Below are 15,286 nucleotides of genomic sequence, written 5' to 3' on the forward strand. Positions count from 1 at the left end.
TGGCCAGGGCTGCCCCACATCCACACTGAGGGTCCCTGCCTGTGTCCCCTCCCCGTGTCCCTGGCACTGCTGGCAGGGCACTGCCACACCGGCCCTGTGGGGGTTCAGGGCACTGTTTTTGCAGGGTCCCGGGGCTCTCAGCAAGGCAAGAGGGGCCATTTCAGCCTCCAGCACATCCCAGGAGCTGCTGGGAACCGGCGGCGTCAGCACCGCACCGAGTCCAAAGTGTTTTGCAAGCAGAAGGGCGCGGGTGGTTTCCTTATTTGGCACACCTGGCTGGGGCACACCTGGCTGGGCACACCTGGCTGCGGGCACCGCCTGGCAGCGCCAGCGAGGGCGGCGGCGCTGACGCGGGGATGGGAACAGGGCAGGACCCGCCTCGTTAATCACAGCCCAGCGCCGGGCGTGGGGACAAGCTGGGACGCGGCCCCGGCTGCCAAAACAACGCCGGGAACACAAAGCAATGCCTGGAGCTCAGCCAGCACCCCCAGCCCGGGGGGCTCCTGCCCTGGGCCCTGTGCTGGGGTCCTGGCAGGCTCAGGGAGAGCCCCTGGGCAGGGGAGGCTGTGCTGGGGAGTTTATTCCTGGGTCAGGAGTGAAGCAAAAAGGATAAATGCAACCAGAGTCTGCCCTGGAGCAGGGGGACAGCTGGGGAGCCAGGCAGTGCCCACTTGTGACCTCAGCCCTACAGGGTTTGAGCACCTGGCCCAGCCTGGCCCACCCTGCTGTAGGGTTGGGAGGTTCAGGGCCAATATTAGCCCTGGCACCCCAATCCTGACCTTCCCAGTGCCCCCAAAATCCATTTGATCTGCCAGCCCTTCCTGCCCCACACCAGTCCAGCCTGTGGCTCTGCCTCTGGCAGGTGCAGGGCCGAGCCTGTGGCACCAGCACAGCAGAACCTGGAGCAGCTGCAAGGCTCCATCTTGACCTGGTTTTCCCAGCAAGCTCCATGCCAGGGGGTGAGTGCAGTGGCCACAAACACGGCAGCTGAGCAGCGCTGTTCCACGGAAATGCCTCTGCTGAGGGGTCCCTGCCTTCTCATAACCAAAAGAAGGGGCTGTCACCGAGTGCTTGCTGGGGTTTCCCTGTCCCCCTGCCAGGCTGGCACTTGCTGGTCACAGAGAGAAGGTGGCCAGGCAGCTCTGGGATAAACTCACTGCTGCTGCACCTTCGGGGTGCCAGGGGAGCCCCAGGAGTGTGCACAGGCACGGGGGGCCGGGCACAGCATGGCAGCAAACAGAGCTGTGTCTGCTGAGCACCCCAGGGAATGACATCCCCTCGAGTGTCCCCTGCTGCTGCAACCTGTGCCAGCCTGACCCAGTGCCAGTCTGGGCTTTGGGATTGAGGCCACTGGGACCCCAGAGTGTGGCCATCCCACCCCCCATTCCCAGCTCCCGACCTGGCAAGGGAGTGCCAAGGCCGGGTGTTTTGTAAGAGGCAAATCCCTGCGGTGCCAGCATCGTGCTGGGGCTGGCAGCAGGGCAGGGCTGCGGCTGGCAGCGAGGCAAGGAGCGGTGTTTGGCCCTGGGGGGTTGGTGTAGGCGGGGATGGCATGAGTGTGCGTGCCCCGGGGCAGGGAAGGGGCCGGGCTGGGGATGGGTGAGCTCACAGCCCGCACGGTTTTGCCTCGTAAGTGAAATCCGAACTGGAGCAGGGCGGGTGCTGACCAAGGTGTTTGGCCTGACCTGCCCCTCTCTGTGCTCGAGTCAGCAGAGTGGGGCCAGCTCTGCCCTGTGCTCGTCATTCCTGCTGCTGTCACCCCAAAAACCTCCTGGCCAGAGCTGGCTTCAGCCTGGTGTCCATCCTGGTGCCCATCCTGGTGCCCATCCTGGTGTCCATCCTCTGTCCCACCAGGGCAGGATCAAACACCTGAGCTGCTTGGCAGCCGGGCTGGTTCCTCCTGTGAGGGGCACAGGGGCAGTGAACAGTGGGCATTGATTCTCCAGGGCTCCAGGCAGGGCATGGGCTGCTCCTCTCATGCCCCCACAGCCCCAGGCACAGAGAGCTGCTCACAAAGGTCTGTCCGCTCTGCCCTGTGCCAGCACAGGGGACTCTGCTGTGATCCCCACTGTGCCAGGCAGCATTGGCAGCACAGGGTGGGTGCCAGGGCACCTGGGAGGAGGCTCTCCCAGTGCTTCCCAGTGCATGCAGGTTGTTCCCATTGCTGGGCACCCACCATGGCAGGAAAGGGCCCAGTGCACCCATCCTGTGTCCAAAGACGTTGCCAATGCTAGTGCTGGTGATGAGCTGGCACACATCAGGAGCCCAGCTCAGGAGCACCCTGCCTTGGCACACAAGGTTCCAGCAAAGGTTTATCCCAGGGTCTCTCCATGGCCCAAATTCTCTCCCTGGCATGGAGAGCAGGGAATTCCCTCCAGATTAGAGGGGACCTGCCTGGCTCAGACAGAGTGGAAGGGCAAGAGGAAAGCAGGGGGCAGCAGGGCAGGACAGCCCTGCCCAGATGGATCATGGAATCCCAGAGGGGTTTTGCTTGGAAGGGAAGCTCATCCACTTCCAGCCCTTGCCATGGGCAGGGACACCTTCCTCAAGGTGAGGTTGCTCTGAGGGCCCATTCAACCTGGCCTTGAACACTTCCAGGGATGGGGCATTGGGAATGGGTGGGGCAGGGCTGGAGCCACGCAGGGCTCCCAGTGGGAGATGAATTCTGTCTCCATGGGACTCCCATGTGTCCCAGTGTGCTCCTTGGCTGTGCTGGCCAGCAAGGGAGCTGTGGGAGCTGAGCCTGGTACCTCTGCCCCTTTCTGTGTGCCATGGCCCAGCTGGGACAAGCTGCAGCAAGGCAGGAGGGGCCTGGCAAGTGCAAACAGGCTGTGTGGGAGGGATGATCCCTGCTCCCAGCACAGCCCCGTGCCGAGGCTCTGAGTCAGCCCTGGCTGTGCCTGGTGCCAACAGCTCCTGAACACATCAGGAGAGGGAATGGAAATCCTGTCATGGCTGAGCCCCTCTCCCAGCTGCTCAAGCTGCCCTCAGTGCCTCGTCTGGGCCCTTCCACTGCAGAAAACCCTCTGGACCTGTCGCTGGGCAGGGGCCAGTGCTGCCAGCAGTTCTGAGGGTGTCTGATGGAGAGCAGAGCTGCTGCCCTGAGCTGCTCCCACCCTCCCTGTTCCCATTTCAGCTTTGCTCCAGGCTGATGCCAAGGCCCCGGCTTTCAGACCACAGTGATCCCCACAAGGTGGATGTTTATTTGATACAACACTGGCATGTCTGCACAGGGCATCGAGCCTGGCCAGGGGGATCCCCATGGGTGGAGGAGAGAGCCCATGGGAATGACCCAGGAACTGACAGGGGGAAAGCTGTGATGGTGTTCACAGGGGTCTGAGGATGAGGGAAGAGATGAGGATGTTTCAGAAGGCTTGATTTATTATTTTATTATATATATTATATTAAAACTGTACTAAAAGAATAGAAGAAAGGATTTCATCAGAAGGCTGGCTAAGAATAGAATAAGAAAGAATGATAACAAAGGTTTGTGGCTCGGACAGAGAGTCAGAGCCAGCTGGGCTGTGATTGGCCATTAATTAGAAACAACCCCATGAGACCAATCCCAGATGCACCTGTTGCATCCCACAGCAGCAGATAACCATTGTTTGCATTTTGTTCCTGAGGCCTCTCAGCTTCTCAGGAGGAAAAATCCTAAGGAAAGGATTTTTCAGAAAATGTGTCTGTGACAGAAACCCACGGCATCTCCAAGATCCTGGAGAAGCTCCCTGGGAGAATTCCCCAGCCCCGGCCTGGAGGGACAGAGCTGAGCCGGGTCCCTGCCCGCTCACCTGCCCCAGCAGCACGGGAGGCTCAGCCTGTGCTTGGAGCTCTCCTGGCACCTCGCGGAGAGCAGCGGTGTCACAGCACGCAGGGAGGGAGGGAGGGACCTGCCAGGGGAAGCGGGAGGGTGAATAAATTCCCTTAAACGCAGTGGCTGTGACACACCCGGGGCCACCTCGGTGCCCGGACTGGGTTGGCAGGGATCGGGATGTGCCCACGGCCGGCCCTTGCTGTCCCTGTGATGTGTCACAGCACATGCAGCGCCTCCACTCCGAGCATCCCACACTGAGCATCCCCGACTGTGGGTGGGAACAGCCAGTTCAACACCCCGGGGTCTGCAAATCTGGGCTGGGAACGCCAGGAAGAGCTGTGTAAAGAAAGGGAATGTAGGGCTTGATCAGGGAATCCCTGCGCTGCCTCTGGCCCCGTCACAGGCGGGCTCACCCTGCTGCTCTTTCCAGGAGCAGCTTAATCACCAGCGCTGATTAATGGGATCAAATATCCCTCAAACATCCAGCTCATCCCCAATCCCCGTCCTGCAGTCACACAGAGGCTGCAGGGAGGATGTTGGAGGAGAAAAGCTGGTTTCTAGGAATGTGCCAACCCGGAGGGCATTGCTGGGCTGTGGGAGAAGCAGTAAAGCCCAATGCCAGGATGATTCCTTCATTCTGCTGCACTCCCCAGCTGGGCTGGGGGTGGCACCAAAGCCCCCACCTCAGAGCAGAGGGTGAAAAGGCCCTGCAGGACCCAACAGGGAGAGATCCCTGCTGGAAGCACAGGCTGGTCACCCAGCAAGAGCCTCAGGACCCACACACAGCCTTGAGCTGCACACACACAGGGTACCAGGGAGCTTCAGATCCCCAGGACTGGCAAGGGGCACTGCTGCTGGATAGACCCTGCCCGTAGGAATGTGCCCCTTGTTTTTGGAGTGACAAAATTATCCTTTGTCCCCTTAAATAGGAAATAAACCCAGAAGTTTCTCTCCTCAATCAGGTGAGAAGGCATCTCATGGGACCTGGGGGGCTTCACCTCAAATTTAAGGATAACCAGTTGGGCAGGAGCCAAAAAGTCCTGCCTGGGCAATTTACTAGAAAAAGAAGAAAAGAAAGAAACTAATGGTTTTTGTGAGGTGTTTTATCAGGGGCAAGGACCTCTTGCACCTGGATTGGTTTTCCTCTGTAAAGAGTTTAGTTATTTAGTTTAGTTATTTTGCCTTTTATTAAAACCTTTTTGTTTCCAACACTACCACAGAAGCCACCCCGCTGGTTTTATACTCCTTTTAAGGTAGCTGAGCTATCTTGGGTGTGAAATAAATCTCATGACCTTATGAGAGCCGGCTCAAAGAGACCCATATTTCACCAGCCCTCAGCACCAGGACGTTTCTTTGCTGCCAAGGAGCACAATGGTCCCCAGAAGCACCCTCAGATGCCTTCAGTGGGCAGTGACAGCACAGTGTCACAGCACACGGGTGTCACAGCACACAGGTGTCAGAGCACACGGGTGTCAGAACACACAGGTGTCACAGATGTCACAGCACACAGGTGTGTCAGGACACAGGTGGCTCTGGGCTCCCTCTGCTCCTCCTGCTGCCCCTGAACAGCCTCTGGCAGCTCCCCTGGCCCGGCCCCGGCCCCCGCACAGGGATTGGGGTGCCCGGGGGCACAGGCTGGGCTGGCTGCCAGCGCTGGGTACCAGGAGAAGGCAGCAGCTCGGGGCTCCTGAGGAGCTGCTCCTGCAGGAGACCGGCATTGCCACCTCGTGGGGAGCCGGGAGCGGCACCAGGTCGGGAGCAGCAGGCAAAGATGAGCAGGAGGGTGCAGGGGCTCAGCCCAAGGCACTTATAACTGCAGGTGCCAGCTCTGAACCCTGCTCACAGCAAAATTTAGATGTTAACACTTCCCTGACCTCAGCAGGGATGGGTTTGACACACACTCCTCTCTTCTGGCGTTCACCAAAGGCTCTGAGGGCTCAGTGGTGAGGACACAGCCAGGATGTGTCGTGTGGATGTGCAAATCAGAAGCGACACTGATAAATCGACCCTCTGGGGGGCCAGAGCTGATCTCAGACTGATGGCTCTGCTCGGGTGCTTGGTGTTGAAGAGCAGCCCTTGGAGTTGGAAATGCCTCCAGCAGAAAGATGGAGTGCAAAGCTCTCATTGCTTCTCCGGTCTGGCTACTCCACCGTGTGGCTGCTGGAGACAGCTCCTGCTCTGGGAGAGGAGGAAAATCTGATCAGAAAGAGGAGAGAGAAGAACCATCTGCTTGTTAATGGCGATCATGGAGCAAATTCATATTCTTAGGAAAATTTCAGCCAGTTCTCCAGCTGATGTGTCACAAACACAAGAGACAGATGCTCCAGGAACACCAGGGAGACACAAACACAGCAACACAAACAATTCCCTCTGCCCGGTGCAAGAGAAATCATTTGCCTTTATCTCAAATAACCCCCCAAGGATGATGCAACACCCTCGTGGTGTGTGCCAGAGCTGCAGATGGCAGCACAGCCAGCTGCCAATAACCTGTCAGACCCACAGGGATGGCTCCAGAGCAGCCACACAGGGAGCTGGGGCTGCAGGGCATCCAGAGGCAGCTCCAGACACAGATCCTCAGCCCAGCAGGCCCAGGGTGATGCTCCTGCTCCATGAGCAGCTCTGACCCAGAGGACAGCTCAGGCTCTGGCTGGATTTTTGCCTTTTGAGCCCATTAATTGTCAGAGATTTGCTGTGGGGGATTTTTAGTGCCTGGATTTAGGATGTGATGTTGCTGTGGCAGCAGCCCCCGTGCAGAGACTCACCCTCCAGTTTGGGGTTTATCCACTGGGAGAGCCATGGAAGGGATGTGTTTAACAGCTCATTCCCAGCTCTGTGAGCCAGGCTCCAGGCCCTAAAATCAGGAATCAGGAACAGGATTAAAACCAAGAAAGGGCCGTGGCTTTAATCAGGAGTCAGGAACAGGATTAAATCCATGGAATGGTCGTGTTTAACAGCTCATTCCCAACTCTTCAAGCCAGGCTGCAGACCCTAAAATCAGGAATCAGGAACAGGATTAAATCCATGGAAGGGCCGTGTTTAACACCTCATTCCTAGCTCTGTGAGCCAGGCTGCAGGCCCTGAAATCAGGAGTCAGGATTAAAATCAGGAACAGGATTAAATCCATGGAATGGCCATGTTTAACACCTCATTCCTAGCTCTGTGAGCCAGGCTGCAGGCCCTAAAATCAGGAATCAGGAACAGGATTAAAACCAAGAAAGGGCCGTGGCTTTAATCAGGAGTCAGGAACAGGATTACATCCATGGAATGGCCGTGTTTAACACCTCATTCCTAGCTCTGTGAGCCAGGCTCCAGGCCCTAAAATCAGGAATCAGGAACAGGATTAAATCCATGGAATGGCCATGTTTATTAAATCCATGGAATGGCCGTGTTTAACAGCTCATTCCCAACTCTGTGAACCAGGCTGCAGGCCCTGAAATCAGGAGTCAGGATTAAAATCAGGAACAGGATTAAAGCCATGAAAGGGCTGTGGCTTTAATCAGGAGTCAGGAACAGGATTAAATCCATGGAACGGCCATGTTTAACAGCTCATTCCCAGCTCTGGGAGCCAGGCTCCAGGCCCTGAAATCAGGAGTCAGGAACAGGATTAAAACCAAGAAAGGGCCGTGGCTTTAATCAGGAGTCAGGAACAGGATTAAATCCATGGAATGGCCGTGTTTAACAGCTCATTCCCAGGCTGCAGGTCCTAAAATCAGGAGTCAGAACAGGATTAAAGCTGAGATCAGCAGCTACCCCTGACCCTGGTTTCCCAAACCTTGGGCTCACTGCCCTCCTTGCCCCCAAGAACAGGGAGTGTCCCTTCCCAGCACCATGACTGGGATGTGACTGGAGTTACTGGGATGTACTGACCCAGCCAGGAGCCAGGGTGGGATCCTCCTCCTCCTGAGCCTTCCCAGGCTGCAGCTCCAGACCCAAAATCAGAGCTCAGGGTGGTGACCAAACAGTGCCAGGCTCAGCAAGGCCAAGCCAGGCCAGGAGAGCCACCCTGGGCCAGGGACAGGCGTGTCACCCCCAGGATGGGGCCGGGGATTGATGTGTGAACAATGCCAATCACTTGTTTTTAGAATTTTTGAAGTTTAATAGAAATAAAATGGTTATAAAAATAGTAATAGAAATTTGGACAATTAGGATTTAGGACAATATGAGACAATAGAAACAAAGAGTTATGGATGGTCTGGGTACTTCTTTCTGGGCAAAATAAGCCCAAAAAAGGACCCACGTTAACAGAGGGTTAACCCTTAAAAGCAACAGCCTGTTGCATATTCATACACCTCATCCATGATGCATAAATTCCATTCAAACACAGGATTCTGTCTGGGCATTATCGAGTTCTTCCTCTTAATCCTAAAATGTCTTCAGGGCTGAGCAAGGTGAGAAGAACTCGATAATGGAGCAATAAATTCTTTTCCTCTGAAAGATTTAGGTGTCCTGTGGCTGCTATCTTGCTATGAGTTCTCTCTTAAAAAAAGCATCTTACATAGCATAGTTTCTGTTTTAACATCCTAAAACTGTATTTAACACACAACTTAAGAAAATCAATACAGCATCACTTTCCATCATAACACATCTAACATTCCTTTTAATATTTGCGAAAAGCCAATCATAAAATACACATTTTCACACGGGGAAGTTCGGGCGTCCCAGAGAGGTTTTGGGGGGCATAATAGGGATGTTTTGCAGAGGGTTGGAGGATCCCAATAAAATTTGCGAGGGCTGGAGGGGATTTGAGGCCCCATGAGGGTTTCGGGCCGCACCGCGTCCTTTGGAGGGGAGGCCCGAGGGGATCTGGAGGTGTTTGAGCGCTCCCGGGGAGTGTTCTGTGGTTCGTGGGGGTATTTTGTGGCTCTCGGGGAGGATTTTGGGGGTCCCGGGAGGATTTTGGGGCTCGCGGGGGTCTCGGGGCGGACCCTGAGGGGGCTCGGGGGGTCCCGGCCCGACCCAGGATCGCACTGCGCACGCGCCGCCCCGCGCGCTGCCGGGCCCTCCCCCCGCGCATGCGCCCCGCTCCCCCCCGCGCCAGCCAGGGCGCGGCCGCGTTCGCCCGATGCGTCCTGACGCCCCCGCGCGTTGACCAATCACCGGCCTCGTTGGCCGTGCGTGATGGCGTCACGGAGGGGCGGTATATAAGCGGTCGGCGGCAGTCCCGCCCCCCTGACACTGCCTCGAGCCGCCGCCGCGAGAGCATCCTCCGCCCAGAGCCGCTCCCGCCGCCAGAGCCGCCCCCGCCGCAGCCGCCGCCGCCTCCGCCGAGGGAAGGGAAGCGTATCGTATGTCCGCTATCCAGAACCTCCAGCCCTTCGGTGAGGCCCTTTGTGCGGTGGGGCCGGGGGAGCGCGCGGGCCCCGCCCCGGCCCCGCCCCGTGGCGCAGTTGCTATTCCGGGCCCGGTTGCGTCAGCCGCGGGGGGGGGTGGGGGCGGAGCCCAAACGTGACGGGCGGGCGCGGCGTCCAATGGGGTGGGGGCGGGGCTGGCATGTGACGGGCGGGTGCGGCAGCCAATAGGGCGGGGTCTTTGCGTGATGGGCGGGTGAGGCGGCCAATGGGGCGCTGTTGGGGCGGGGCCTGACGGATCTCCCCGCAGACCCCTTTGCGGATGCAAGTAAGGGTGATGACCTGCTCCCGGCCGGCACTGAGGACTACATCCATATAAGGATCCAGCAGCGAAACGGCAGGAAGACCCTCACCACAGTCCAGGGCATCGCGGATGACTACGATAAAAAGAAACTGGTGAAGGCCTTCAAGAAGGTGGGGCTCGGGGGTGGGGCAGCGGCCACGCCCAGCAGGGATGTTGGTGGTGTTAATGAGGATTTTTTGTCTCTGCTGCAGAAATTTGCCTGCAATGGTACTGTAATTGAGCACCCCGAGTATGGAGAAGTGATTCAGTTGCAGGGTGACCAGCGCAAGAACATCTGCCAGTTCCTTGTGGAGGTAGGACAGCTTCTGTAGGATTGTGCCCCCTGTTGATGGAGTGACAAAACTATCCTTTGTGCCCTTAAAATGGAGATAAGCCCTGAAGTTTCTCTTCTTAATTAGGTGAAAAGACACCTCATAGGACCTGGGGGACTTCACCTCAAACTTAAGGATAGCTAATTTGGACAGGAGCCAAAAAGTCCCACCCGAGCAATTTGCTAGAAAAAGAAGGGAACAAGGAAACTAATCACTTTTGTGAGGTGTTTTACCAGCAGCAAGAACCTGTTCTCCTGGCTTGGTTTTTCTCTGTAAAGAGTTTAGCTATTTTGCCTTTTATTAAAACCTTTTTGTTTCCAACACTACCACAGAAGCCATCCTGCTGATTTTATGCCCCTTTTAAGGTAGCTGAGCTATCTTGGGTGTGTAATAAATCTCCAAGAGCTTATAAGACCTATATTTCACTACCTAAAATCAGCACAAATCTGTTAAATGCACACAGATCCCTGGGTGTGGGCAGTGTTTGGATGCACAGAGGCATCACCCCACACTGTGAATTTGTTTTCTCTCTTGCAGATTGGACTGGCTAAAGACGACCAGCTGAAAGTCCACGGGTTTTAAGTGCCTGTGGGCCACTGGAGCTTTATGCAAGAAGATATCCTTACCATGAAATTCCCACCTGTCCCTTGTCATAAGTTTAAAAGCAGCCGGTTTGTGTAATGTAACGATCTTGGGTCCACTGTTGGGTCTGGACTGTTGTAATTGGTGATGTAATAAACTGACACGAGCCCATGCTATCTCGTCTGGCTGTCCCTCATTTCCCAGAGCTAACCCAAGGGCTGGCACCATCCAGCCTGAAGCCACAAGCTCCAGCTAAGCCCGGGGACTCGGCCTGTGCTGATGGCTCCTCAGTCCAGCTGTGCTCCCATCCTGGCCTGCCTGGTGCCAGCTGCTCCCTCTGGGCACTGCTGGCTCCTGGGGGCACAGCAGTGACACCAGAGTGACCTGGAGGCACCGTGGCAGCAGCTCAGGTGTGGGTACCTGCGAGCCCTGAGGTGCCAGGTGCTGTCCCATGGGTTAAACTCGTGACAAGGACTAACAGCAGGATAACATCCCTGGAGCTGCAGAGCTCACACCCTGTGCAGTAACACGGCTTTGGTTTCGTTTCTAATGTTTTATTGCAATGTATTTAAAGTTATTTAAATAAAATTGGTTTTCCAAAGCCTGTGTGTGTGTGCTTCCATCGCTCCCAGGGGCCAAAGCACCTTCTCCTCTGGTGGGGTTCCCTGCCCTGGGGGGCCTGGGGGTTGTCCCCCACTGCAGGAACAGGGAGTTCCCTCGGTGCTGTGTGTGCTGCTCCTGCTGGGAGCTGAGGGAAAGCCGAGGGGTGGGTGGGTGCTGAGTCATCCCCTCGTTGTGTTCCTGGCAGTCCCGTGGGCAGGGTCACTTCTGCTTCCCAGAAACTGCGAGGAGGAGGAGGAGGAGGAGGAGGAGGCGCTGCCACCCGGGTCAGGCTCTGCCGAAGGTCAGGGGCTCAGTGCTGTCTCTATTTTGTGAGCTCAAGCTCAACAAGCAGGAATGGAATCTCAGTAAAAGCATGGGCTGAGGGCAGTGATGGTTCTGGGGCTGGCAGTGCCTCTGGCACAGGAGCAGTGTGAAGTGCTCTGAAATGCTGAATTCAAACCTGGGTTTCTCTGGGGGCCATTGCCCCCAGCACATCTGCCCTGCAGCAGGGAGGGCTGGGGTGTCCTGGGGTGCTGCTCCCACCCTGATCCTCCCAGAGCAGGGCCTGGCCCTTCATCCCCTGCCACAATGTCCCCATCTCCCGTGGGTGCTCAGAGCACTGAGCTCACTGCCACCTTCCTGGGAGACTTTGATCTTGGAAACAGAATTGCTGCAATTATGTAAAGCAGCTGTGAGTGCACCGAGGGTGACCTCCTGTCCTCCTGTACCTCAGTGACCTCCAGCCCTGCCCTTGTCTTGGAGTGACCTCCAGCCCTGCCCATCCTTTCATGACCTCCTGCCTTGCCCATCCTTCCTGAAAGTGACCTCCTGTCCTGCCTGTACCTCAGAGTGACCTCCAGCCCTGCCCAGCCCTTGGTGGCCTCCAGCCCTGCCCATGCCTCAGGTGAGAGAGGTGACCAGCCCTGCCCATCACGAGCAGTGCTGACAGCACCAAGGGCAGCATCCACACCAGGGTGTGCTTTTGTGCCCACAACCTCCCCCAGCCCAATCTCTGCTGCTGCTGCTGTGCCAACAATTCCTGTGCCCCTCGTGTGTCAGAGCATGTCCAGCCTGGATTTCTCCCCAGTGGACTTGGCAACAGATCTGGCCACTGCCAGGACAGCTGGCCCCAGGGGCGAGGGGAGCTTGGTGCATCCTCAGCTCAGCCTTGGAGCAGGGTCCAGCCCCGATGCCCACAGGCCTGGTGACAAACCTGCGTCAGGGTGATGCCGTGAGTCACCGTGTCCCCATCACCCTGACGGCTCATTGGGTCCAGATTGAGCCATTAAAAGGCAGAAATTGGAAAACAATTTGTTTGTTCCTTGTGCAAGGTGCTGGTTGGAGTGAGCGATCGATGGCTGAGGGGTGCTGGGTGCTGCTGCCTCCCTCCATCCAAAGCCCATTTATTTTGGGGTGTTTGAGGAGCTGACACAGCTCCTTGGGGACAGGGGACAGTGACGTGCCCCAGCCCAGGATGTCACTCACAGGGTTTATTGAAGGAGGGAGACAAATGGGCTCTGCAAATACACTGATGGGGGATCAACAGCGGCAGCAGGAACCGTCAATATCCATTGGGGCTGGGTGGGGACAGACAGGATCGTCAGTGGGGCCCTCTGCTGCCACAGCACCCCAAAGCTTCTCGGGGTGCAGGGAGGGATCCAGAGCTGCAGAATGGGCTGCTCTGGGGTCTGTGTCCTGCTGAGGGGCCTCACAGGCACTGCCCCCCCAACCCCAGAGGCACAGAGCCTTTGGCAGCCCTGGCACAACACGTTATAAACCTGTGCACACACCTGGGTGTGAGGGTGTGGGTACATCTATGTGTGTGTGTGTGTGTGCAGACACACATGTGAGAATACACATATGTACACACATATACTTCTGTATATACATACAAACATATGCATGTGTGTTTATACAGTTATTTGCATATATATTGCTATTTATAACCACATATGTATGTATGTATGTATGTATGTATAAATGTGTACAGATTTAGATATATGTGTACAAATATTCATATATTTTCATATATATATACACGTGTATATATGTGTATATATATTATATATTATGTTATATGTTATATGTTATATGTTATATATAATATATAATATATAATATATAATATATAATATATAATATATAATATATAATATATAATATATAATATATAATATATAATATATATTATATATTTATAATATGTAATATATTTACATATATATGTGTATATCTTTTATTTATATATATATGTGTGTGTGTGTGTGTGTGTATATATATATACACATAATCCCAGAATCATTTATGTTAGAAGTCCAACATGTGTGTATGGATATATAATTGTGAATACTTGTATGTATGAATACATGTATGTAGACATGTACATAAAAATATATGCATATATATATGTATTTATGTAAGCATTCATCTGTGTTTCCCTACATACATATATGCATATTTATACATAATATAATATAATATAATATAATATAATATAATATAATATAATATAATATAATATAATATAATATAATATAATATAATATAATGTAATATAATTAATGTAATGGTTTTAATATATATTTTATATATATGTATGTGTATATATATATATATCTGTCTGTGTGGCTCTGTGGGTCTGCCTGTGTGTCTGTGTGTGTGTCTGTGTGTCTGTCTGTCTGTCTGTGTGTATGTGAGCACGCACAGATGCCCGAGGCCCCCCTGGGGGTGGGTGGATGTGATTGGAGCCTCCTTGGGGTGTGGCAGCCCCGGCAGTGCCTTTAAAAGCAGGGCTGAGCTGGGGAGAGAATCCCACTGGGACACCCACTGACACCCACCAGGACACCCACCAGGACACCCTGCTGAGCCTCAGAACCCACAGGTGAGTCTCAGAGTCTCACAGGGCTCTGGCACTGGCTGCAGGTGACTTGGGGAGAGGGAAAGATGGAGAAAACCTGAGGAGCAGACAGGAGGGACAAAGCAACTCAGAGTCCCACTGAGGGGAACAGAGGGGATCTGGGCCTGGCCATGCCCTGGGGAGGAGAAGCTCCCCAGCTGTTTGGATTCAAGGAGGAGCTGGATGATGCTCTTAGCCATGGGCTTTAGTTTTCAGCATCCTTGCAAGGAGCCACAAGTGGGATTGATCCTCGTGGATCCCTCTGCCTTCACTCTGATTCTGGGGGAATTGGGAACCAGCCAGGAGAGAGGGATGGAAAAGGCTTGTGGAGAAGCTGCAAGGGATGGAGGGCACTTGGGGACACAAAGAGGGGGACAGAGGGGACTGTGAACCGTCCATGGGCTGGGGCTGAGCCTGTCCCAGTCCAGGGGCTGCAGCTGCCCCCCTGTTCAGTGTCCCCACAGCCATGAAGGCGTCCCTGTGCCTGTGCCTCATCCTGGCCCTGGCGGTGGCCCCCAGCCTGTGCCGGCCCCCAGCGGCCTCGGGGGACCCCCAGGAGCCCCCCCCGAGCCTGGCCCGCCGGGAATGGCCCCAGCAGCTGTCCCAGGAGCAGCAGCACCTCCTGTCCCAGTTCCTGCCCCACATCCTCACAGGTACTGCAAGCTATGGGTGGGTGGGCACAGCCTGGCCCCCATGGAAGGGGGGAAAATACCAGCAATTTCCAAATTTCCAGCAATTTCCAGCTCTAACTGCTGCCTTTGCCCTGGCAGAGCTGAACAAGCACAAGGCCTTTGTGCATGAGGACGAGGGGCTGGAGGCTCTGCACGACCACTTCTACCCCGACTGGATGGACTTTGGCCGCCGCAGCGCTGAGGATGAGGATGGTGCTGTGTAGCTGCTGGGCTGGGCTGGCTGGGCAGGGCACTGCCACACTCAGGGCCTGCCCTTTCCCTCAATAAAACTCTGGCACCACGGTCTCTGCACTCCTGTGTGTGCTGGGGAGAGCCTGGGAAGGTGGGCAGGGAGATTTGCCCACAACCCCAGAGGGCAGAAGGGATTTGCCCCCAACCCCAGAGGGCAGAAGGGATTTGCCCCCAGTTCCAGAGGGCAGAGGGGATTTGCTCTAAGCCCCAGAGGGGATTTGCCCCCAGCCCCAAAGGGCAAAGGGAATTTACCCCCAACCCCAGAGGGATTTAGCCCCAGAGGGCAAAAGGGATTTGCCCCCAGTCCCAAAGGGCAGAAGGAATTTGCCTCCAGAATGCAGAGGGGATTTACCCCCAGTCCCAGAGGGCAGAAGATATTTGCCCCCAGTTGTAGAGGGCAGAAGAGATTTGCCCCCAGCCCCAGAGGGGATTTGCCCCCAGCCCCAGAGGGATGCAAGGGGCAGAGGCTGAGCTGGGCACAGCAGCACACACAGCACACAGCAGC

At 55.4% G+C, this 15,286-nt stretch overlaps 2 protein-coding genes across 2 annotated transcripts; both read left to right on the forward strand.

Moving 5' to 3' along the window:
• The first annotated feature begins 8,981 nt into the window (after positions 1-8,981).
• EIF1 (eukaryotic translation initiation factor 1) lies at positions 8,982-10,535 on the forward strand. Its single transcript, XM_058041620.1, has 4 exons — positions 8,982-9,132; positions 9,413-9,576; positions 9,658-9,759; positions 10,315-10,535. Exons 1-4 carry the CDS (start codon positions 9,102-9,104, stop codon positions 10,357-10,359), a joined length of 342 nt encoding a protein of 113 aa, XP_057897603.1. The 5' UTR covers positions 8,982-9,101; the 3' UTR covers positions 10,360-10,535.
• Positions 10,536-14,324: 3,789 nt separating this feature from the next.
• Positions 14,325-14,753, forward strand: LOC131094279 (gastrin/cholecystokinin-like peptide). Its single transcript, XM_058041844.1, has 2 exons — positions 14,325-14,511; positions 14,629-14,753. Exons 1-2 carry the CDS (start codon positions 14,325-14,327, stop codon positions 14,751-14,753), a joined length of 312 nt encoding a protein of 103 aa, XP_057897827.1.
• The last annotated feature ends 533 nt before the right edge of the window (positions 14,754-15,286 follow it).

This window comes from Melospiza georgiana, chromosome 28 (genome assembly GCF_028018845.1).
Source record: "Melospiza georgiana isolate bMelGeo1 chromosome 28, bMelGeo1.pri, whole genome shotgun sequence".
In the NCBI taxonomy this organism is placed as follows: Eukaryota; Metazoa; Chordata; class Aves; order Passeriformes; family Passerellidae; genus Melospiza; species Melospiza georgiana.